We start from the raw sequence: 26,923 nt of genomic DNA on the forward strand, positions 1-26,923 counted from the left end.
GGACCACTTGTTCCCTTGTAGGTTCCATTACATACTGTTCCAGGAAATTATCCCGGGCACATTCTATAAACTCCTCCTCAAGGCTGCCTTTACCAACCTGGTTAAACCAATCGATATGCAGATTAAAATCTCCCATGATAACCGCTGTACCATTTCTACATGCATCCGTTATTTCTTTGCTTATTGCCTGCCCTACCATCCTGTTACTATTTGGAGACAACAATAAATAATTAGACTATTGAAATGTTGGAATTGTAAGATAAATATTATTCAGGTAATAAGCCTATTTTCCAGGCTACAATTGAGATAAGGATAACAGTCTATAAAATGGAACAGATATAAACTAGCTCAGCACAAAGGTGATCAAAGTCTGACAAATAACAAGGAAATGATTATTAAACAAGGTGATGTTACCATCCAATATAGGTTAAACAATGAGGAGGCATTATTGTCCAATACAGACTACATGAAAGAATCATTACTATCTAATATTGAACAAGAGGGCAGCGGATTATCAGAGAGTCAAGATTGTGAGACTTTGCTAATCAAAGGATATGGGGAGAAAGCGGGAACAGATTATGGGCTGGATGATCAGCCATGATCTGAAGGGCCAAATGTCCTCCTGCTGCTCCTATTTTCTATGATTCTGTGTAAATTATGAGGAAGGATTATTATTGGACAGTGAACAATGACTAGGCTTTACGAACTGATGGTGACCACAAAAGTAGAAGGCGGGAATCACGATTTTCAACAGGACATGGAGAGAATCAAGGAGTTGCTGACTAGTTTCTAGACATTAAATGACTAATATTGCGATCTGCGCACTTGTTACCTGTTTCTGAGCCACAGAGCTGTGCATGGAACTTTCCCCTCTGGTACTATGGTCACTGTGAGATTGAAATACCTCACTGCAGTTGGGATCGTCGGTACGGAAATGCACAGAGTGCTCATCATCTTCAGATTTGTCCTGAGGCATGTCACATTCTGCCATCTCAGTACAGGAAGGAGGCAGAGTTAGCAGAGGGGACAGAGCAAGTGTAGAATAGGGAAAGTGGGGAGGAAGGAGCATGTGAAAGGAAAGGGTTACGCAACAAAGAAAAATTAAATATGACCTGGTTAAAGATAACAGAAGCACGATGTATAACAGTATGAGCAAAGTGAATCTGCAACATTTCAGGATCTCAATGATTCGCGCAGCATTTATGCCGTTAAGCTCAGCTGGTCAGGGCAGAAGTGTTCTTTAACACATATTGTGGAAAAGTGATGCAGCGTATCTGGACACAGTACTCTAATTGTGGCCTAACTTTTTTTTTCACAGTTTAAGCATAATCTCCGTGTCCTTATATTTAATGCCTCGGTCAATAAAGAAAGTATCCCGCCTGCTTTCTTAATCACCTTGGCTGGGATTGAGACTCCCCGGGAGGATGCCCTGCCGCCCCGACGCCAGCTTCCCCATTGTCCGGTGCCGATTCTCGGGCGTCCGCGGGATTCCCGCCACGCCAATCGGGGGCCGTTGACAGCTGCCCCCTCAGCGATTCTCTGGGCCTCGATGGGCTGAGTGGCCGAGGGGTGCGGCAGAGTCCCGCTGGCATGGGTTACTCAGGTCCCACACGGCGGGACTTGGAAGGTGAGTCTCCGGGGGCCGTCCTGGAGAGGGGGCGGGGGAATCCGATCCTGGGGGGGGCGGGCCCCATGGTGGCCTGGCCCGCGATCAGGACCTACCGGGCTGGTTCCGTGGGGGCCTATTTCACTCCACGTCGGGCCCCTATAGGGCTCCGCCATATTGCCCGGGGGCCGACGTGGAGAAGGGGACCCCCGCGCATGCGCGGAAATATGCCGGCCGTAGCACGAATGGGTGGAAATACACCGGCCGTAACGTGCATGTGCGGAAATACGCCGGCCATAGCACGCATGCGCGAACCCACGCCAGCCGTTCCACGCCGGCTGGAGCTGCGGGGACCACCTCTGCCGCCAACCTAGCCCCCTAGGAAGGGGAGAATTCCTCACTTCCGGGGACCGTTGACGCCGGAGTGGTTGGCGCCGCTTTTCACGCCGGTCTGGGGACATAGCCCCATTATTAGAGAATCCCGCCCCTTAACTTTCTGTCCTGCTACCTTCAGGAACTTGTGAACATGCAAGGCGTCCGTCTATTCATCTACATTTCTCAGTATCGTATCATTATCGTTTATCCTACACCTTGTTAACCCCCTGCAGATGTATTTACTCACACTTCTCCGGATTGTTGCCACTTTTCTGTCTATCTGACCAGCCCATGAATATTTTCCTGCTGTCTACAGCTTTCCTTCTCACTTTCACTCACAAAAAACAATTTTTGATCATCTACAAACTTCTAATCATGCCCCTACATTTCAGTCGAAATCATTGATACATTCCATGAAAGACAAAGGACATGGTCTTAAACCTGTGGAATCCCACTGGAAACAGCCTTCCAGTCACACACACCTCCCATTAATCTTTGCTTCCAGCTACTGAGCAAATTGCGAATCCAATGTGTCACTTGCCCATGGATCCCATGTTCTCTTGCTATTCTGACCAATCTGTCATTTGGGACCTTGTCATAAGCCTTGCTAAAATCCCTGTAGATTACATCGAACATATTGCCCTCCTCAATCCTCTTTATTCCCTCCTCTTAATGAAGATAGTCAGGGATGGCTTTTCTTTAATAAATCCATGCTGAATGTGCTTAATTTGTGCCTTTTTAAATTACAATTTAGACTCTTCTTCACAAATCTTTTCAATAATTTGCCCACCGCTGAGGTTAGGCTGATTGGCCTGTAATTACTCGGTCTTATCCCTTTCTCTATATTTAAACGATGGTACAATATATGCAGTCTTTCAGCACACATATCTGCAGCCAGTGGACATTGGAAAACGATGGCCAGAATCTCTTCGCTTGATTCTCTTCGCAGCCTGGGAGACATAGGATCTGGGCCAGGTGATTTAACCGCTTTTAAAGATGCTAAATCCTTTAACATCACTATCTACACAATATCCAATACATTATACTCCTCCTTAACCAGAGGATTGCAATGCCCCCTCTTTAGTGAAGGCAGAATTTATTAAGAACATGCTCCCGTCTTCCACCTCCATAAACATTTAGCTTTATCGTCTCTGATTTGACCTATTCTGCCTTGAGTTATCCTCTTTTCCCCCTATATTTTTTAAACATTTAGAGGTTTTCCATGATTTTACTGATATTTTTCATATCCTCTTTTGCAACTCTACTTTTTAATTTTACTGCTGCATTTTCTATACGCCCCTCAGCTTTCTGCAGAACTGTGCTCTCGAATCATGGAATAGTACAGTACAGAGGGAGCCCATTCACCCCATTGTGTTTGTACTAACTCTTTCAAAGAGCAATTCATTAACCCCCCCTTCCTCACTCTTTCCCCATATTCCTGCATTTTCTTTTCTCCTTCAGTTATTTATTTTATTCTCTGGGAAATCTGCTGTGGAATCTGTACCCACCAGCCTATCAAGTAAGTGTGTACCAAATTGGAACCACTTGTTGCCTGTAAACAATTTTTCTCATTTCACCTGCGGCTCCAATCACATCAAATCTCCTTTTTATTTACTCTGTTAATAGAACATAGAACATAGAACAATACAGCGCAGTACAGGCCCTTCGGCCCACGATGTTGCACCGAAACAAAAGCCATCTAACCTACACTATGCCATTATCATCCATATGTTTATCCAATAAACTTTTAAATGCCCTCAATGTTGGCGAGTTCACTACTGTAGCAGGTAGGGCATTCCACGGCCTCACTACTCTTTGCGTAAAGAACCTACCTCTGACCTCTGTCCTATATCTATTACCCCTCAGTTTAAAGTTATGTCCCCTCGTGCCAGCCATATCCATCCGCGGGAGAAGGCTCTCACTGTCCACCCTATCCAACCCCCTGATCATTTTGTATGCCTCTATTAAGTCTCCTCTTAACCTTCTTCTCTCCAACGAAAACAACCTCAAGTCCGTCAGCCTTTCCTCATAAGATTTTCCCTCCATACCAGGCAACATCCTGGTAAATCTCCTCTGCACCCGCTCCAAAGCCTCCACGTCCTTCCTATAATGCGGTGACCAGAACTGTACGCAATACTCCAAATGCGGCCGTACCAGAGTTCTGTACAGCTGCAACATGACCTCCCGACTTCGGAACTCAATCCCTCTACCAATAAAGGCCAACACTCCATAGGCCTTCTTCACAACCCTATCAACCTGGGTGGCAACTTTCAGGGATCTATGTACATGGACACCTAGATCCCTCTGCTCATCCACACTTTCAAGAACTTTACCATTAGCCAAATATTCCGCATTCCTGTTATTCCTTCCAAAGTGAATCACCTCACACTTCTCTACATTAAACTCCATTTGCCACCTCTCAGCCCAGCTCTGCAGCTTATCTATATCCCTCTGTAACCTGCTACATCCTTCCACACTATCGACAACACCACCGACTTTAGTATCGTCTGCAAATTTACTCACCCACCCTTCTGCGCCTTCCTCTAGGTCATTGATAAAAATGACAAACAGCAACGGCCCCAGAACAGATCCTTGTGGTACTCCACTTGTGACTGTACTCCATTCTGAACATTTCCCATCAACCACCACCCTCTGTCTTCTTTCAGCTAGCCAATTTCTGATCCACATCTCTAAATCACCCTCAATCCCCAGCCTCCGTATTTTTTGCAATAGCCTACCGTGGGGAACCTTATCAAACGCTTTGCTGAAATCCATATACACCACATCAACTGCTCTACCCTCGTCTACCTGTTCAGTCACCTTCTCAAAGAACTCAATAAGGTTTGTGAGGCATGACCTACCCTTCACAAAGCCATGCTGACTATCCCTGATCATATTATTCCTATCTAGATGATTATAAATCTTGTCCCTTATAATCCCCTCCAAGACTTTACCCACTACAGACGTGAGGCTCACCGGTCTATAGTTGCCGGGGTTGTCTCTGCTCCCCTTTTTGAACAAAGGGACCACATTTGCTGTCCTCCAGTCCTCTGGCACTATTCCTGTAGCCAATGATGACATAAAAATCAAAGCCAAAGGTCCAGCAATCTCTTCCCTGGCCTCCCATAGAATCCTAGGATAAATCCCATCAGGTCCCGGGGACTTATCTATTTTCGGCCTGTCCAGAATTGCCAACACCTCTTCCCTACGTACCTCAATGCCATCTATTCTATTAGCCTGGGGCTCAGCATTCTCCTCCACAACATTATCTTTTTCCTGAGTGAATACTGACGAAAAGTGTTTAATGGTTTTAAACACTTATATCAAATCTCCTCTTTGCCTACTGTGCCCCAAGGAGAACTACATTGGCTTCTCCAGGCTTTCAACATATCCATATTCCTTCATCCCTCAAACCATTCTAATAAATCTCTTCTAAACCCACTTCAAAACCTTCACATCACTCCTAGAGTGTTTTGTCCAGGATTGAGCATTGTATTCCATAAGCTTTACTTTTCTGTATTTCTGCAAGTGGGGCCAACAATACCACATCAAAATGACAATCCATCTCAAGGATCAATTGTCATTAGAACAATGGAAAATTGACACCAGAGTAGCAATCAATAATAATTTTGATCTTCTGCCATGTTGGCTGGGACAGCTACCCCATGCTCCAGATGGAACAACAACATATTGCTCGGAAACTCCAGTGCCTCCATAAGACCATTGGCCGACAAGCACCTGACCCTATGGCAGAAACAGTCGTGGGACGGACTGGGGAGATAGGCGGGTGACAATCCCACACAGCCATACTGCTTGGCTCCAGATTCATTACACCTCCGGCCTCTGACATTCAGGATCCATCTTGTGTGCCTCTTCTCTGCATTGCTGCCAGAACCTGAATGTCTCCTTTTACTTTGGAATTAGAACGAGACACAACAATCAAGCTCCAATCTGAACAGCTTGAGCACATCCCCCTCTATGTAGCCCAGAATTCTACTTTCTCTTTTATTTAACGTGATTTAATGTATTGTATTTGCTGCCCATGACGCAGTCTCCGCTACATTGGGAGATCAAATGCAGTTTGGGCAATTGCTTAGCTAAACACCCCTTCAGTCAGGAAGCATGACCCCACGATTCTGGACATTTGTCATTTTAATTCTCTATCGCACTCCCGCTAACTTCTTTGTTCTACACTGTTCCCATAAAACCCAATGAAAGCTTCCGATAAGGCAATTTGCAACTTTCTGGTCTCGAGATCATGTTCAACAATTTCGGATCACAACCAAAACTTTCTTTCTTCCTGCTATTGATTTAATCTTTCCTGCCTTCCATCCCATCACCGATCTCCTCTTTCGTTCTTCCCATCCATCCCCCTTTCTCTGTATCTGAACTTGCTTCAAACCAGTTTCATCTGTAACGATTTCCAGTTCTGACACAAGGACACAGACATCACATGTTAACCCTATTTCTCTCTCGTCGAAACACAGCAGGCCATTCAGCCCTTCAAACCATCCTCACCGTTCAATAAGATCATGGCTAATCTGGTTGTGGTCTCAACTCTAATTGCCTGTCTACAACCCCCCCTCACCAATAATCCTTGACTCCCTTGTCTATCAACAATCTGGCTAGCTCTGCCTTGAATAAATTCCAAACGCAGCCGTCACTGCTTTCTGGAAAACAGAATTCCTCAGACTAACGAGACTGAGGAAAATAAATACTCCTCATCTCCGTCTTAAAAGGGAGACTTCTTATTCTTGAACTGTGCCCCCCAGTTCTAATCTTCCACAGCAAGTAGAAACATCCTCTTGGTATCTATGCTATCAAGTGTCCTCGAGATCTTGGACTGTGTTCTCCGGTCCCCCAGCCGCGTGTTTCTCGGTGGCGAGCCATTCACTGGTGGCGGGATTCTCTACTCCCGCCACTTGTCAATGGGATTTCCCATTGATGCCACCCATGCCGGGGGTGCGCTGTTAACAGGAAAACCCAACAGGCAGAGAATTCCGGCCCTTGTATATTTCAATCCGTCTGCCCTGCCAAATATATCCAGCACTTTCTGTTCCGATTTCCAGCATCTGCAGCATTTTTGTTTGCCTTTCCTATCTTCTCACTTTCATTCTTACAGATATTTATAGCTACACCATGTACATCCATCTCTCGATAAATGTATTTAAATAACGCATTAGGCTTAGTGGCTACGTCCTACACTCGATAAATCAATTGAGAAAGAAAACAAAACAACACGTCTGCAGATGCCTGCGCGTCATACACATGTACTTATAGGTTTCATATGGCTGATTACATACACACATAGTTACCTGATACATAATGCACATGCATACACACATACCTTATAATTATTTCATCTATACCCGTAAACTAAAGCCTATGGAAGCATGTACGTTTGTGCATGTAGCTCGAAGGATACATCATGAACACACATGTAATACTGTAATATAATGTGTTAGGAAGATCTCTCCCATCTCACCTGCAGCAGGTCTTGCCATCTATAAAAATGTTACAGCAGTTGCCTTTTCCCTAACCCTGGACCAGGATCTAACTTGTGGAGGCTGGGGCAGGCTGCAGCAGTATTTAACTGCCTGCAAAATATGGATGTCCTTCATTCATATTGATTCAGAAACCCCAGGGGCTACAATTCATCAAATGAGGGCATTTCCCATTTCTGGTAACCGTATTTGTAGCTCTCTCTACTTTCCACATCCCGGGACTGCCCCGAGGAGAACTCTGACCATCAGGCAGAACATTTCAGTGGAAAAATGAGTATGATTCCTATGGGGATACTGTAAACAAAAATGACCAAATTTCCCAAATGACCCCCAAATTAAGAAATCATCAATATGATTTCACTTTTTATAATTTTTACTTTAACACAAATCAAAACCAATTGAACATGAATTAATCGGCAAACGATACCTCAGATAAAAAAGTAAACTTCACTTTAAATTGCCATTCCAAAAAAAGGTATCGCTCATGCACTCGCACCATTCCCCTTACAAATATGGCATCATGTGCCACATTTCCAACTCCATTGTTTGGGCCTTCAAGGTGTAAGAGGTCGATGCGTTCGCCCTTTGCAACACCTCACACCACAGCCCTTCTTCCATCTCCTCCCCCCAGCTCTTCTACCCACTCCACCTTAACCCCTCCATGGACACCCTTTCCTCCTACAGGATGCTCCCATAGATTGCCATTAAAACTCCCTTCTCCAACTTCTCCTCTGACAGTACCACCTCTACCAACGAGGAGCCGGGGCTATTGGGAAGGTCGGAAAAACCTTCCTTGCAAAATCGCAATCCTGCAGGTATCTAAAGTCTTCTCCCTGCACGAACTCATACTTCTCTCCCAACTCCTCCAAGCTCACAAATCATCCCCCAAGAAACTGATCCTTCATTTCCTTAATCCCCCTCTTGTCCCATCTCTGAAACATCGCATCCATCCTCCCTGGCTTGAACCCATGATTCCCCCTAATCAGCAGCCCCCCCTGACCCGACTCCCAGATTAAAATGTTGCCTAAACTGCCTCCAAAGTGGTCACCACCATCTGACTCGCCAAATACTTACCCAGTGCCATTGGGAGCGGTGCTGTTGCCAGCACCCGCAACCTCAACCCCCTAAAGGAGCCCTCCTCCATCTTAACCCATCGGGTCTCCCCGTCCTTAGCCCAGCCCTACACATTCTCCGCACAGTAATAGTACAGTACGTTTGGGTGACCCAGCACCCCCGCCTGTCACCCTCTCTGCAAGACACAATTGATGCAAACTCTTAAAAGACCCTTTCAAACATTCTTAGAAAGCAACTCCTGATTCCACGGAAATCTTTCTTACCATACTGCCGCTGGGTCACAAGTTGCCATGGAGATTTAGGGCGGGATTCTCCGTTGCCCAACGCGATATCATAATCGACGATCGGGCGAAGAATCCCTTTTTACGACCGAATCGGGGGGGTGGGGGTGGTGGCGCCTGTTTTCAGATGCTCCGCCCCTCCCTCCAAAACGTGTCACCGGGAAGTGCATTGCATGCCATTGGGACGGCCTCAGGACATCACCTGAAGTCCCTCCCCCAATGGGCCGAGTTCACGACGGCGGATCACTTGTGCGCTCAGTTTTTGTCAACCTCACGTGGCGGCTGCGGACTCTGTCCATCCGCACCACAGCCGCGGGGGAGCCGTGCCGCTGGCTGGCTGGGTGGGGGTGGGGGGTGAGGGGTGCTTCGAAGATGGCTGGGGGACTGGTGGGGGGGTGATCCAGGGGCGGCGAGGGGGGGGATCCAGGGGGGCACCATCTGGCAGGTCGGGTTTGTACGGCGTGACTGCTGCAGGTTGTTGTGGTGTGCGTGCACGGCAACGGACCCGCCCATTCTCCGGCCATTTTTGGCGCGGGAGCCGGGAGTTTTACCCGGCACTGCTGCAAGTCCCTCATCGGTCCACGAATTGGTGAGGATCTGGTGCCGATTTTGGCCTCGTAAAACACCACTGTTCCCTCGCTGGCGACGGCATCGCGGAATCCAGCCCAGAAAGCGGGAAAGAGAGGACAACGACTCGGAGGAGAAAAAAAGAAAAACTGAGATACTACACATCAGCAAAAGAGATGTTCCATAATTTAGGGAATAGGAAGAACACAAAAACACTGATTAGAGCTTTGAGAGAAATTGTGTGCCATCTTAGCCTGGAAGAGAGAGGGACGTACATTCTGGATGATAAAACTGTCATGGCTGAATAACCTGTACCTGTAGATATAGGAGTGAATGGGAAAATAGAAAGCATGAGAATGACAAACAGAATGAATGAGGGAATGAGGAAATAGAGCCAAATGGAAGAGGAATGGCCAAGAGATACAGGGAGCGAGCAATGCAAGAGTGGAGGGATTATTAGAAAATAAGAAAAGTGGGATGGTAAAAGTTGAATAGAAACAGAAATGGGAAAGAAAAAGATAGGAAATAGTTGTGGAAACCGAGAAAAAGGGAAATGAGTGAAAACGTGAAATATAGACAATTAAACAGGAATAATAAGGGAGGCAGTAGGAGTGGGGAGATCAGTAAAAGACAGACAAATGGAAAGAGAGACCAACAGTGCAGCAGCAAGGCATGTCGGACTTCAGAGGTGGTGAGGGACGCTGAACTGAATGAGGCTGCTGGAAACAGGTGCAGGATTTGCGAAGCGAGTACAATGCACCCACTCATTGCAGTTCAGTCAGCATGCCAACTTTGTGCTGTCTGCACATTTGAATGATCTCTGCTTCCAGCCTGTGGCAATTACGCTGTCCATTGAATGGATGCATCAGGAAGGGGGAATATTGTGAGTGGCCAGTGCCATGTAAAGCTAGTCTGCACCTCTTAGAGATGGACTGTGGCTGAAGCAGGTGCTGGGGGTTGTGTTTGAAGAGAATCTTATCGGAGAGAGTGAAGAATGATACAACATAAGGGAGAGCAGGCCTTGAGCTTTGAGGATGCTGGACTGGAGGGCCAGGTGGAGGAGGTTGGAATGAGGAGAGTTTTCCTTTATCCAAGTCCAGATACACAGGCAGAAGGTTGAGAGAGCAGATAGCCATGGAGGGCAATGTAACGATTCAAGCCCCAAAGAATTGGATGCAGCTTTCAATGGCCTATGAGTGGCAATGGTTAGTGAATGTAAATAAACATATATTACCCTGCAGACTCCCCTGCTAGCCTGTGGTTACTCACGCCACCACATCCACAACCCCATTACATGCCAACATTCTCTGTCAATCGGAATTCATACCTAACATTCATATGTGTCACCTCACTCTCATCCATTTAGCAATGCTTAACGCCTCACACACACATCTTACTGGGTTCACATACTGCCAGGTATTCAACCACGGAAGTCTCGTTATCTAGGGTGCACTTCTCTCTCCTCAAGTATAAAGTGGCACATGACTGGAGGTTGCAGGGGCAAATCGGACAGAGGGAGAAGGTAGGTCTGCCTATCCAAATTCCCATGAAGAGGATGTTGACCAACATTGGGACATCCGCTGCTGAGAATCCACAATTGGACAGGCCCCATCAATGGTGTCATTACCCTCATACCCCATCATCCCTTTCATATCCCACTTCACCATCAGCCCACTTTCAGGAGTTGCAGCTGGCGAGCCAGGGTGCAGGGAAAGGATGGCGCACGGGCCAGCTTGCCAGAGGTTAAGGTCGCAAATAGTTTCTGGTGCAGGGGACTCAGGGCTACACCCTACAGAAGAACAACAATGCCAATGCACAACAACATCCTGGGTGCATTGAGAACCGACAGGAAATCCAAACAGAAGGAAGCTGGCAATAACTTGGCACAGTGATTCCTCGCAAAAAGGCAGTGGCTAACTCAGTTCACACACTTGCGGTCCCATCCATGACAATGTGCATGCTGATCGATGTCTCAGAATTGCCCACTGCAGCGCAAGCAGCGATCACTCAATGTCTGAACACTGCACTGGAAGCTCAGACTGCGGTCACACAATCTCAAACTACTGTCACACAATCTCAGACTGCTGTCACACAATCTCAGACAACTGTCACCCAATCCGACTGCTGTCACACAATCTCACACTGCAGTCACCCAATCTGACTGCTGTCACCCAACCTCACACTGCTGTCACACAATCTCAGACTGCGGTCACACAATCTCAGACTGCTGTCACCCAATCTGACTGCTGTCACCCAATCCGACTGCTGTCACCCAATCTCACACTGCTGTCACACAATCTCACACTGCTGTCACACAATCTCACACTGCTGTCACCCAATCTGACTGCTGCCACATAATCTCAGACTGCTGTCACCCAATCCGACTGCTGTCACACAATCTCACACTGCTGTCACACAATATCAGACTGCTGTCACCCAATCTGACTGCTGTCACCCAATCTCACACTGCTGTCACACAATCTCACACTGTTGTCACCCAATCTGACTGCTGTCACACAATCTCAGACTGCTGTCACCCAATCTCACACTGCTGTCACACAATCTCACACTGTTGTCACCCAATCTGACTGCTGTCACCCAATCTCACATTGCTGTCACACAATATCAGACTGCTGTCACCCAATCCGACTGCTGTCACACAATCTCACACTGCTGTCACCCAATCTGACTGCTGTCACCCAATCTCACACTGCTGTCATACAATCTCACACTGTTGTCATACAATCTCAGACTGCTGTCACCCAATCTAACACTGTTGTCACCCAATCTGACTGCTGTCACCCAATCTCACACTGCTGTCACCCAATCTGACTGCTGTCACCCAATCTGACTGCTGTCACACAATCTCAAACTACTGCCAAACAATCTCAGACTGCTGTCACACAACCTGACTGCTGTCACCCAATCTCACACTGTTGTCACAATCCGACTGCTGTCACACAATCTCACACTGTTGTCATACAATCTCACACTGCTGTCACACTATCCGACTGCTGTCACACAATCTCACACTGCTATCATACAATCTCACACTGTTGTCACACAATCTCAGACTGCGGACACCCAATCTCACACTGCTGTCACACAATCTCAGACTGCTGTCACCCAATCTGACTGCTATCACACAATCTCACACTGCTATCATACAATCTCACACTGCTATCATACAATCTCACACTGCTATCATACAATCTCACACTGCTATCATACAATCTCACACGGCTGTCACACAATCTCACACTGCTGTCACACAATCTCACACTGCTGTCACACAATCTCACACTGCTGTCACACAATCCGACTGCTGTCACACAATCCGACTGCTGTCACACAATCTCACACTGCTGTCACACAATCTCACACTGCTGTCACACAATCTCACACTGCTGTCACACAATCCGACTGCTGTCACACAATCCGACTGCTGTCACACAATCTCACACTGCTGTCACACAATCTCACACTGTTGTCACACAATCTCAGACTGCTGTCACCCAATCCGACTGCTGTCACACAATCTCACACTGCTGTCACACAATCTTACACTGCTGTCACACAATCTCAGACTGCTGTCACACAATCTCAGGCTGCTGTCACACAATCTCAGGCTTCTGTTACACAATCTCAGACAGCTATCACACAATCTGACTGCTGTAAGACAATCTCACACTGCTGTCATACAATCTCACACTGTTGTCACACAATCTCAGACTGCTGTCACCCAATCTGACTGCTGTCACCCAATCTAACACTGTTGTCACCCAATCTGACTGCTGTCACCCAATCTCACACTGCTGTCACCCAATCTGACTGCTGCCACACAATCTGACTGCTGTCACACAATCTCAAACTACTGCCACACAATCTCAGACTGCTGTCACACAATCTGATTGCTGTCACCCAATCTCACACTGTTGTCACACAATCCGACTGCTGTCACACAATCTCACTGTTGTCATACAATCTCACACTGCTGTCACACAATCCGACTGCTGTCACACAATCTCACACTGCTATCATACAATCTCACACTGTTGTCACACAATCTCAGACTGCTGACACCCAATCTCAGACTGCTGTCACACAATCTCAGACTGCTGTCACACAATCTGACTGCTGTCACACAATCTCACACTGCTATCACACAATCTCACACTGTTGTCATACAATCTCACACTGCTGTCACACTATCCGACTGCTGTCACACAATCTCACACTGCTATCATACAATCTCACACTGTTGTCACACAATCTCAGACTGCGGACACCCAATCTCACACTGCTGTCACACAATCTCAGACTGCTGTCACCCAATCTGACTGCTATCACACAATCTCACACTGCTATCATACAATCTCACACTGCTATCATACAATCTCACACTGCTATCATACAATCTCACACGGCTGTCACACAATCTCACACTGCTGTCACACAATCTCACACTGCTGTCACACAATCTCACACTGCTGTCACACAATCCGACTGCTGTCACACAATCCGACTGCTGTCACACAATCTCACACTGCTGTCACACAATCTCACACTGTTGTCACACAATCTCAGACTGCTGTCACCCAATCTGACTGCTGTCACACAATCTCACACTGCTGTCACACAATCTTACACTGCTGTCACACAATCCGACTGCTGTCACACAATCTCAGACTGCTGTCACCCAATCTCACACTGCTGTCACACAATCTCAGACTGCTGTCACCCAATCTGACTGCTATCACACAATCTCACACTGCTATCATACAATCTCACACTGCTATCATACAATCTCACACTGCTATCATACAATCTCACACGGCTGTCACACAATCTCACACTGCTGTCACACAATCTCACACTGCTGTCACACAATCTCACACTGCTGTCACACAATCCGACTGCTGTCACACAATCCGACTGCTGTCACACAATCTCACACTGCTGTCACACAATCTCACACTGTTGTCACACAATCTCACACTGTTGTCACACAATCTCAGACTGCTGTCACCCAATCCGACTGCTGTCACACAATCCGACTGCTGTCACACAATCTCACACTGCTGTCACACAATCTCACACTGTTGTCACACAATCTCACACTGTTGTCACACAATCTCAGACTGCTGTCACCCAATCTGACTGCTGTCACACAATCTCACACTGCTGTCACACAATCTTACACTGCTGTCACACAATCTCAGGCTGCTGTCACACAATCTCAGGCTTCTGTTACACAATCTCAGACAGCTATCACACAATCCGACTGCTGTAAGACAATCTCACACTGCTGTCACACAATCTTACACTGCTGTCACACAATCTCAGACTGCTGTCACACAATCTCAGGCTTCTGTTACACAATCTCAGACAGCTATCACACAATCTGACTGCTGTAAGACAATCTGACTCCTGTCACACAATCTGACTGCTGCCACACAATCTCACACTCCTGTCACACAAACTGACTGCTGTCAGACAATCTGACTCCTGTCACAGAATCTGACTGATGTCACACAATCTGACTGCTGCCACACAATCCCGCGGACGCCCGAGAATCGGCACCGGACAATGGGGAAGCTGGCGTCGGGGCGGCAGGGCATAATCATACTGTTATACATTTTATAGACTGTAATTATTGGGCAGCCAAGGGCCAAAAACTTTGGGTATTTTTCGAAGAATTATTGCTTAATTCACATGTGTTTTGACTCTGGAATGAGTGGGGCTGGAATTGACTGTGCACTTGCCCAGGGCATCATAACAAAGTAAATAACCTACATCACTCTGCCACCTTGTTGCTCATTCACTTAACCTGCCTATATCTCTTTGCAGCTTCTTTTTGGGTCCCTCTCACGTCTTGCATTCCCACCTAGCTTTGTGTTGACAGAAAAAGTAGAAACATTACTCTGTCTCTTCGACTAGGTAATTAAAATAGATTGTAAATAACTGAGGCCCCAACACTGATCCTTGATGCAGTCCAATATTCACTGTTAAAGCATTGATGAGGCTTCCTTAATAATAGATTCCAGCACATTCCTGAAAATTGATGTCAGGCTAACTGGCCTGTAGTTCCCCGTTTCCTCTCGCCCCCTTTCTCGAATGACTGCATTACAATCCGCTGAGGCTCTTCCAGAATCTAGGGACGATTCTGTGCTGTGTTGTTCAGTTGTGCTGGAATATCTGCACTTATTTGGTGCTGACTTATTTCATCTGGTGATGATTATTGCCATTGCCATGCTCCACATATGGGTTAGGAGGGCTGGTATCGTGTTATGTTCTAGATGGGTAATTGAATAGAAGGATTGTTCTATTTTTGAGAATGAGTAAGATAGACTGTGTTAGGCAATGGCGAGATGCCATCTCATGCCTTTTTGCAGCAGTCACTGGGGAATTCCAGTTAATTAAGTCCATTGTGATGCCATCCTCCACGTAGTAAAGTAATGAGAGCTGCCTCGTCAGAAATGTCCAAGTCTAACCTTTCACCATGGTGAAGTTAACACGGGACTCAGCAGGCCCCTTGTTAACACATGTCTACTCCTGTAGAGAGCAAGTTCCTCGTTGTAGCAAATAACAGTTACTGAGAGGGGGAAAAACGATTGGGGCGGCATGGTGGCACAGTGGTTAGCACTGCTGCCTCACAGCGCGAGGGACCCGGGTTCAAGTCCAGCCTTGGGTGACTGTCTGTGTGGCGTTTGCACTTTCTCCCCATGTTTGCGTGGGTTTCCTCCGGGTGCTCCAGTTTCCTCCCACATTCCAAAAATGTGCAGATTAGGTGGATTGGTCATGCCAAATCGCCCCTTAGGGTCCAAGGATGTGAAAATTAGGTGGAGTTACGGGGATAGAGTGGGGGAGTGGGTCTAGATAGGGTACTCTTTCGGAGGGTCAGTGCAGACTCGATGGGACGAATGGCCTCCTTCTGCACTGGAGAGATTCTATGATTCTATGATTAAAAGAAAATGAGAAAACACTAGGAAGTGTTCCAGCAGTGGCCATATTGCACTGAGTGATGGTTTACTGAAACATTTTCCATTACCGTTATGGATACAGGAATCTATGTCATCAAATGCACAGCACGGCACTTACATTACTCTAAGATGTTTAATGGGTCAATCAAGTCTTTTGAAACCAACCCCTGATTATTGCAATTGCTCGGCGCTCTGTTTTGAATGCCGCTTGAAGGAAGTATTGAAGAAGGCAAGGATAGAGATCATTCTTTAGGTGGGGGACATTAATCTCCACATGTAGCTTTGTAGTACCATCACTTACTGTACTGATCAAATGCCGAAAGACATAACTGCCAGACTGACCTTAGCTTAGGTGTGGAGGACACCAAGACAAAGGAGTAAACCTGACTCAGGACAGCATAGTAGCACAGTGGTTAGCACAGTTACTTCACAGCTCCAAGGTCCCAGATTCAATTCCCAACTTGGGTCACTGTCTGTGTGGAGATTGCACTTTCTCCCCGTGTCTGCGTGGGTTTCCTCCGGGTGCTCCAGTTTCCTCCCACAGTCCAAAGATGTGCAGGTTAGGTGGATTGGCAATGTTAAATTGCCCTTAGTGTCCAAAAAGGTTTGGTGGGGTTACTGGGTTACGGGGATAGGTTGGAAGTGTGGGCTTGAATGGGGTGCTCTTTCCAAGGGCCGGTGCGGACTTGATGGACCAAATGGCCTCCTTCTGCACTGTAAATTCTATTATTCTATTTCTATGAGCCTGTTACAGACATATCTAGCTATGATAGCACTGATTGGCGTGGCCATCCCACAGTTCCTATGAAGAGAATTTAGTGAGGAGACCCTCCACCATATGGTTTGATTAAGCACCAATCTAACAGCCCAAAACTGGGATCCATGGGGCTCTGTGTACTGTCAGTATACATTGTATTCCACCACAATCTCTAACTTCATGGTCTAAAATATTCCTCATTCCATTATCAACAAAGGCAGACAACTCTGAATCAATATGGAAATTAAAAGAGCAGGCTAGGGACAACACCACATACAACTTAGAACGATGCACCAATAAAGAAGTTATAGCACAAGGGCTGTTCTGCATGCTATAGGCAGATCTAATTGATCCCACAATGACAGACTCAGAGCAAAGCTCAGGAGCATTGTTTTTAGGATAGTGGACCAGATCCCAACATTTGTTAGGATACTGAACAAGAACCCCAAACAATTTATTTTAAATTTGTAAAACTGTGAGGAAAGGATACTTCACCCCAGCAGTGATGACTCTGACCAATAGGTATCTTTTATGTTAAAACAAACTTTAATTTAAACGCAGAATTAATCACATTAACATCAACAAAAATAGCATTACAACTATCAGTTAAACAGTTCTTAAACACAAGGAGAAACTTAAACTTACTACCTACACCTGGTACTAACTCCAATTAAGCAACCTGATACGGTTCAAATGCCACTTATAAAAAAAGTCCACAGATTGCTTGCTTCTCTATGTAGACACCTTTGGAGAGAGAGACCCTTTCAGGAGCAGAACCAGTACACCTCTGCTCAACCCAGCAGCATTTGGCAAAACTGCTGTTCAGCTTAAAATCCTTCCAACTTGTCAGACTCAAATGCTACGGCAAAACTGCAATACGACAGACAGACTTGGCTCCTTCCATTAATTACATTGCCTGTATCCCACATGTCACATGACCTGCCTAGCTAATACTAAATACAACCCCTCATAAATGATCTACTCTCCAGGGAATCTCCAGCTGTCATAACAATATCCCATTGGCCCTTTATCTGTACACAAGTCAGTGGTTGGAATGTCTCCTCAATTACAGCTTTAGCAGATGCACTGTCTTGATGCCTTAACCTAGCTTCTTTAATAATATTACTACAGCAAATATATACCTTAACCCAGCCTTTTAATAACATTATTGCCATGAAGATAAAGTACAATATATTTAAAAATTTATATTCATCACACTGTTACATCTAGACAAGGATATTGGCGTATGATCAGGCAACAAATTGGCCAAGTTCTATAAACTTAGCCAACTCAGTCAATGTGGAGCTCAGAACTTTACTTCTCATTCTTTAATGGATATGGGCATCACAACAGGCCAGCATTTATTGTCCACCTCTAACTGCCCTTGAAAGGATGATGAGCCACCTTCTAGAACCATTGTAGTCCATGTGGAGTAGGTACACCCAAAGCGCTGTTAGGAAAGGAATTAGGAACAAGCATAGGCCATTCAGCCCTCCTAGCCTGCGTGCCATTCAAACAGACCATGACTGATTATCTACCTCATATACCATATTTCCCCACTATCTCCATATCCTTGATGTCATTAATATCGTAACATGCTCAGTGATTGAGTTTCTCCAGCTCTCTGGGGTAGAGAATTCCAACGCTTCATAACCTTCTGACTGAAGAAATTCCTCCTCATCTCAATTTTAAATTGCCACTTATTCTGAGACTGTGTCCCTTGGTTCTAGGCTCACTAGCCAGTGGAAACATGTTATCTACATCTACCCTGTCACACTCTGTAAGAATTCCGATGGTTTCAATGAGACCATCTCTAGAGAAAACAGGCCCAGTTTTCTCAATCTTTCCTCATAAGACAATCCCACCACCGCAGAGATTAGTCTGGTGAACCCGCATTGCACTCTCCCTGTTGTAAATATTTCCTTCTTTAGATAAGGAGATCAAAACTGTACACAATACTACTGGTGTGGTCTGACCAAGGTTCTAAACAAATGCAACAAGACATCTTTACTCCTGTACTCAAATTCCCTTTCAATGAGGTCCAACATACCACTTTCCTTCCTAATTGCTTACTGCACCTGCTTGCTAGCTTTGAGTAACTCCTGAACAAGAACACCCAGATTCCTTTGAGTATCAACATTTCCCAATATTTCACTATTTAATAATTATTCTGACCTCCTGATATTTCTACCAAAGTAGATAGCTTCACACTTATTCATATATTCCATCCCCCATGTTCTTGCCCATTCCTTTAGCCTGTCTAAATCGTCCTGAAGCCTCGTTGTATCCTCCTCTCAACTCACATTCCAACCTAACTTTGTGTCATCAGCAAATGTTGAATTATATTTGGTCCCCGCATTCAAATCATCTACGTCGATTGTAACAGCATTGGCCCTAGTACTGATCCTTGCGGAACCGCACTAGTTACAACCATCCATCCTGAGAATGATCTACTTTGTTCTACTCTCTGATTTCTGACTGTGAACAAGATCTCACTCCACACTGGTATATTACCCCCCTCTAATTTTGTTCAATAACCTCCTCTGTGGGACCTTATTGAAAGTCTTCTGGAATTCCAAATACACTACATCTGCTAGTTCTCCTTTATCTGTTCTTCAAGTAACATCATCAAAAAAACTCCAACAGGTTTGTCAGACATGATTCCTCTTTCATAAATTCATGTTGACTCTGCCCAATCACGTCGTTATTTTCTTAGTGTTCAGTTATCACATCCTTTATAATAGAGCCGAGCATTTTCCCTACCACTGACATCAAACAAACAGGTTTGTAGTTCTCCATTTTCTCTCTCCCTCCCTTCTTAAATAATGGAGTTATGTTTGCTAATTTCCATCTACAGGAACCTTTCAAGAATCTATAGAATTTTTAAAGATAAACACCAATGTATCCACTATCTCCATAGTCACCTCCTTCAACACTGTGATGTAACTCATCTGGCCAAGGGGATTTATCAATCTTCAATCCAATTAATTTTTCAAGTATTACCTCTTTATTAATACCAATTTTTTCCAGCTCCTCATTTTCTCTAGTCCCTTGGTTCTCTCGTATTTCTGGGAGATTTTCTATATCTTCCTCCAAGAAGACAGACACAAAGTAATTGTTTAGTTTCTCTGCCATTTCCCTGTTCTCCATTATAAATTCTCCTCTCTCCGCTTGTAATTGACCCACATTTGTCCTTGCTAATCTGTTCCTTTTTACATACCTAAAGAAGCCCTATGTTATATTACTCGTTAGCTTGCATTCACATCTCTTTTCCTTGTCAGTTTCTTGGTCTTCCTTTGCTGGCTTCTAAGTTGCTCTCAATCGTTGGCCTTACTATTTTTTCTGACAATCGTATAAGCCACTTCCTTTGATCTAATGCAATCTTTAGTTTTTTTTGTTAACCATGATTGATTCACCTTCCCTGTTGCCTTTTTGTATCCCATAGGAATGTATACCACAGAATTTGTTACGACGGAGAAGGCGGCCATTTGGTCCATGGTGTCTGCACTGGCTTTTCAAATGAGCAAAATAACTTTGGGCCATTCCCCTGCCTTTTCGCCATGCCCCTGCACATAGTAATGGTCTAATGCTCTCTTGAATGCCTTGATTGAAACTGCCACCACCACACTTCCAGGCAGCGCGTTCCAGACTAGAAACACTCACTTTGTGAAAAAGCTTTTTCTCAGATCACATCTGCTTCTTTTGCAAATCATTTTAAATCTGTGCCCTCTTGACCTTGCTCCTTTTACTAGAGGGAACAGTTTCCCCCTTTGTTGTAGACTTTGTAATACGTCTTCAAATACAGGCCATTGCTTGGCTACCATCAAACATTTTATGTGTTTTCCCAGTCCAACATAACCAAATTGCCCCTCATACCATCATAATTTCTTGTGTTTAGATTCTAGAATGAACGATCTCAGTTTAAAATTTAATGTAAAACTCGATCATATTATGGTCACTTTTTCCTAATGGCTCTTTTACAGCAGAGCAGCAAGGTAGCAAAGTAGTTAGTACTATGGCTTCACAGCCCCAGGGTCCCAGGTTCGATTCCCGGGTTGGGTCACTGTCTGTGCAGAGTCTGAACATTCTCCTTGTGTCTGCGTGGGTTTCCTCCGGGTGCTCCGGTTTCCTCTCACAAATCCCGAAAGATGTGCTGTTAGGTGAATTGGACATTTTGAATTCTCCCTCTCTGTACCCGAACAGACGCCGGAATGTGGTGACTAGGTGACTTTCATAGTAACTTCATTGCAGGGTTAATGTAAGCCTACTTGTGACAATAAAGATTATTATTATTAATTAGCCCTTTCTCATTAAATACTAAATCTAAAATAGCTTGTTCTGTTAATGTTGAAATTATGCTGCAATAGAATAAATGCTTTAAATTGAGAATTCAGAATAGCTGTTCCCAACTGTGGAAGGAATAGAAATTCATTCTTTCCACAATATACAATTAGTGGAATTAACGCAATCCTTTGTAGGTTCCCCAACGTACTACTTCAGAAACCCACCTCGTACACACTCCAGGAAGTCATCCTCCATAACATTAATGCTGTTCACCCAGTCTATATGTAAATTAAAGTCATCCATTGTTACTGCATTACCCATTTTACATGCAGCTTAAATTTCCCGAATTAGGCAGTGCCTGATATTACTGCTGCAGTTTGGTATCCTGTAAACAACTTATACCAATGTTTGGTTCTGGTTCTTAGCGACACCCACTTTTTCCGCCGTGGTTTTTTCATTCACTCCGAGCTTCTGGGTATTCTAATTGAGGGTTTGTAAGCTTTGTTCTGAATTCAATCTGAACCGGGTAATTTGAACCAGTTTCGTGAACTCCTATGGATAGTCCCTTAATTGAGGAGTTAAAAAGGGAGGGGATGATGCATTTGTCTAGTTCCTTGGCATACATTTGGAGGGACTCTGAACCCAGTGTCCTTCCTATTATGACATTGATATGTTTTATCAGCAGAATGCATGATAACTTACTTTGACAGCAGCTCTCAACTCTGTCGACCTCAACGCTAAGGTCAAGAGTAGCAACTGCACAGGAACACCTGCACATTCATGACACAACATCCCGACTTGGACTTCCATTGTTTCTATTTCAGTGTCCTGGAGTTCTTTACCATGTCCAACAGTTCAAGAAGCTGGGGCGAAATTCTCCCCCCAACGGCGCGATGTCCGCCGACTGGCGCCAAACACGGCGCCAATCAGATGGGCATCGCGCCGGCCCAAAGGTGCGGAATGCTCCGCATCTTTGGCGGCCTAGCCCCAACATTGAGGGGCTAGGCCGACGCCGGAGGGATTTCCGCCCCGCCAGCTGGCGGAAATGGCGTTTGTTGCCCCGCCAGCTGGCGCGGAAATGCGGCGCATGCGTGGGAGCGTCAGCGGCCGCTGACAGTTTCCCGGCACATGCGCGGGAGCGTCAGCGGCCTCTGTCAGTTTCCCGCGCATGCGCAGTGCGGAAAGTCTCTTCCGCCTCCGCCATGGTGGAGGCCGTAGCGGAGGCGGAAGGGAAAGAGTGCCCCCACGGCACAGGCCCGCCCGCGGATTGGTGGGCCCTGATCGCGGGCCAGGCCACCGTGGGGGCACCCCCCGGGGTCAGATCGCCCCGCGCCCCCCCCAGGACCCCGGAGCCCGCCCACGCCGCCTGGTCTCGCCGGTAAATACCAGGTTTGATTTACGCCGGCGGGACAGGCAATTTCTGGGCGGGACTTCGGCCCTTCCGGGCCGGAGAATCCAGCGGGGGGTCCCGCCAACCGGCGCGGCCCGATTCCTGCCCCTGCCCAATCTCCGGTACCGGAGACTTCGGCGGGGGCGGGATTCACGGCGGCCTACGGCCATTCTCCGACCCGGCGGGGGATCGGAGAATGATGCCCCTGATCCACCAGCACCATTACATGGCAACATGAGCAATACCAGTAAATGCAATATGTGACTTATGCACCAAATATCCTACTTCAGGCATCACTGACTTAGTGCCATATTTTGGTTAAAAATATATTTTATGATGGGTCCTTTTGATCCACAGACAGAAATTCACAAGCAGTGAAGTTGTCTGGATTTTCGTATTATACTATTTCTCCACAGGGATTATATGATCAATGATCTTAAAAGGACAGGTTTAGCTAGCAGCTAGATAGCACACAATTCTACAGATTACCCCCTGAGCAACAAGGGAATCTTTCTAGTTTATGCAAAGGTTTTGATCCTGTCCATTCAAAGCTAAGATTTTTTTTAAAATCGTTTTACGTGATTTGGACGTTGTTGGCAAGGACATAATTTATTGCCCATCCTTAGTTACCCTTCAGAAAGTAGTGGTGAGCTGCCTTCTTGAACTGCTGCAGTCCCTGAGGTGTAGGTAAACCTACAGTGTTGTCATGGAGGGAAGTCCAGGATTCTGACCAGTGACAGTGAAGGAACGGCGATTTATTTCCAAGTCAGGATTGTGAGTGACTTGGAGGGGAATCCCCTGCCGTTGGTGTTCCCAGGTGTCTGCTACTCTTGTTCTTCTGGATGATAGTGTTCTAGGGTTTGGAAGGTGCTGTCTAAGGAACCTTGGTGAGTTCCTGTAATGCATATTACACATGGTGCACACTGCTGACCCTGTTTGTCGGTAATGGAGAATTGAATGTTTGTGGAAGGGGGAGCAATCAAGTTGGGGCTGCTTTGTCCTGGATGGTGTCGAGTTTCTTGAGTGATGAGTTGTGCTCATCCAGGCAAGTGGAGAGTATTCCATTATACTCCTGACTTGTGCCTTGTAAATGTTGGACCGGCTTTGGGGGTCTGGAAGCGAGTTACTTGCCGCAGGATTCCTTGCCTTTGACCGGATCTGGTAGCCACAGTATTTATATGGCTAATCCAGTTCATTTTCTGGTCAATGGTAACCCCCAGGATGTTGATAGTGGATTCAGCGATGGCAATGCCTATGGGCAGCACGGTAGCATAGTGGTTAGCACAATTGCTTCACAGCTTCAGGGTCCCAGGTTCGATTTCCGGCTTGGGTCACTGTCCGTGTGGAGTCTGCACGTTCTCCCCCGTGTGTGCGTGGGTTTCCTCCGGGTGCTCCGGTTTCCTCCCACAGTCCAAAGGTGTGCAGGTTAGGTTGATTGATGATGATAAATTGCCCTTAGTGTCCAAAAAGGTTAGGTGGGGTTGCTGGCTTACAGGTGGATGCGTGGGCTTAAGTGGGGTGCTCTTTCCTAAGGGCCAGTGCAGACTCGATGGGCCAAATGGCCTCCTTCTGCACTGTAAATTCTATGATAAAATTCTATGAATGTCAAGAGACGATGGTTAGGTCCCCCATTATTGGACATGGTCATTGCCTGGCACTTGTGGGGCACGAATGTTACTTGTCATTTGTCAGCCAAAGCATGGATATTGTCCAGGTCTTGCTGCATTTCACATGAACTGCTTCAGCATCTGAGTCGTCGCAAATGGGACTGAACATTGTGCAGTCATCTGCGAACATCCCCATTTCTGGCTTGCTTTATGATGGAAGGAAGGTCATTGATGAAGCAGCTGTAAATGGTTGGGTCTAGGACACTACCCTGAGAAACTCATTCAGGGATGTCTTGGAGCTAAGATGATTAACGTCCAACCACCGCAACCATCTTCTTTTGTGCTGGTATGACTCCAACCAGTGGAGAATATTCCCCGATTTCGATTGACCCTAGTTTTGCTCAAGTTCCGTGATGCTACACAAATGCTGCCTTGATGTCAAAGTCAGTCACTCTCACTCTGGCATTCAGCTCATTTGTCCATGTTTGAACCAAGACTGTGATGAGGTCAGGAGCTGAGTGACCCTGGTGGAAACCCAAACTGAGCGTCCGTGAGCAGGATTTTGCTGAGTACGTGCTAATTGATAGCACCGATGACTCTTTCCATCATTTTACTGATAATCAAGTGTGGACTGATGGGGCTGTTATTGGTTGGGTTGGATTTTCCCTATTTCCTATGTACAGGACATATCTGGGCAAATTTCCACATTGCTGGGTAGATGCCAGTATTTGGCTAGGGTGCAGCAGGTTCTGGAGCACACATTTTCACTACTATTGTCAGGGCCCATAGTCTTTGCAATATCCAATCCCTTCAGCCGTTTCCTGATATCACGTGGAGGGAATCATATTGTTGAAGACTGGCATCTGTGATGCTGAGGACATCTGGAGGAGGCCGAGATGGATCATCTACTCAGCACTTCTGGCTGTAGATTGTTGCAAATGCTTCAGTCTTGTCTTTTGTACTAATGTGCTGGGCTTCCCCATCATTGAGGATTGGGATATTTGTGGAGCCTTCTCCTCCTGTGAGTTGTTTAATTGTCCACCACCATTCATGGCTGGATGCAGCAGGACTGCAGACTTTAGATTTGGTTCATTAGTTCTGGAATTGATTATCTTTGTCTATCACTCGCTGCTTATTCCGCCTGGCACACAAGTAATCCTGTGTTGGAGCTTCACCAGGTTGGCACCTCATTTTGCGGTATGCCTGGTATTGCTCCTGGCACACTCTCCTATACTCTGCATTGAACCAGGGTTGATCCCCTGGCTTGGTGGTAATGGTAGAGTGGGGGATATGCCGGTCCATAAGCTTACAGATTGTGGTTGAATACGATTCTGCTGCTGCTGATGGCCACAGCACCTCATGGAATCCCAGTTGTTAGATCTGTTTGAAGTTTATCCCATTTAGCATAGTGATGGTGCCACACAAGCCAATGGAGGACATCCTCAATGTGAAGATGAAACTTTGTCTCCATAAGCACTGTGTAGTTGTCACTCCAATTGATACTGCCATGGACAGATGCATCTACGACAGGCAGGTCAGTGAGGATGAGGTCAAGTAAGTTTTTCTCTCTTGTTGGTTCCCTCACCACCTGCTGCAGTCCCAGAGGGGGGGGGGGGGGTTCGATGCCGGGTGTTGTTCTATTCGGTTTCATTCCTTTGTGCTTATTGGTTGAATACAACTGAGTCAACCACATTGATGTGGGTCTGGAGTAATGTTAGTGGACCAGATGGATTGTTATGACAATCATCAATTAAACTTCATTAACCATGAACTTCATTAATCATTAAACTTTTAATTCCAGATGTTCTATTGAATTCCACCATCTGCCGTGGTGGGATTCGAACGTTGGCCCCCCACCAGAGCCTACCCTGGGCCTCTGGATTACTAGTCCAGCGACAATACCACTGCGCCACCACCTCCCCTTGCCACAAACCTGTTCAGTTCTGATGCACTGCAGTGTTGTAGAATCTTAAAAATACCGAAATAAAGAGAAAAGAAGACAGTTATTTTCTACATTTTTCTGAATTTAAGAGATGTTGAAGTATGAAAAGAAAAAAAGCAAGACCTACATTTTAGTGCTTTTCATGGCCACAGAATGTCCCAACGCGTCCGTGCTGCCAGCCTCTCCAGGAGGACTGACACACAATGCTGCAAGAAGGTGAACAATCTCCTTAGGGCAGCTCGGGTGAGTCACCACCTCTGTGCCACTGGCATCACTTCTCACATCAACCCCAATAACCTAGAGACCAACAACACACCTGCCTTCATCCGCCTTACACCAAATCCCTACACATGTATTGTCCTCTTTGACCAAGAGCCTTGCACACACATGCCACCAGATACAGAACGCCATCGAACGTGCCTCTCTGTCTCTCGCTATGTCTCACTATGTCCTTTCTGTTTCCCCGGGGAGAAGGTGGCTCATAATAGAGCGCCAGAAGACGGAAGACATCCATGACCAGACCCCCTCTGAGGAATGGACACTGCAACTCCTG

General features: G+C 46.1%; 1 protein-coding gene across 6 annotated transcripts in view; it reads right to left on the bottom strand.

Moving 5' to 3' along the window:
* The window catches only part of LOC140386725 (septin-4-like), a 222,611-nt gene that overhangs the window by 137,954 nt on the left and 57,734 nt on the right, over window positions 1-26,923 (bottom strand). For 2 of the 6 annotated variants that reach the window (XM_072469336.1, XM_072469337.1), the window contains exon 1: window positions 833-1,017. The exons of the other annotated variants lie outside the window; for them this stretch is intronic. In XM_072469336.1, the coding sequence (XP_072325437.1) occupies window positions 833-991 (159 nt within the window). In that variant the 5' untranslated portion in view covers window positions 992-1,017. Of the gene's footprint in view, window positions 1-832; window positions 1,018-26,923 lie in introns of those variants that run through there. 6 annotated transcript variants of the gene reach the window in all.

Source organism: Scyliorhinus torazame, chromosome 12, assembly GCF_047496885.1.
Source record: "Scyliorhinus torazame isolate Kashiwa2021f chromosome 12, sScyTor2.1, whole genome shotgun sequence".
NCBI classification, from domain to species: Eukaryota; Metazoa; Chordata; class Chondrichthyes; order Carcharhiniformes; family Scyliorhinidae; genus Scyliorhinus; species Scyliorhinus torazame.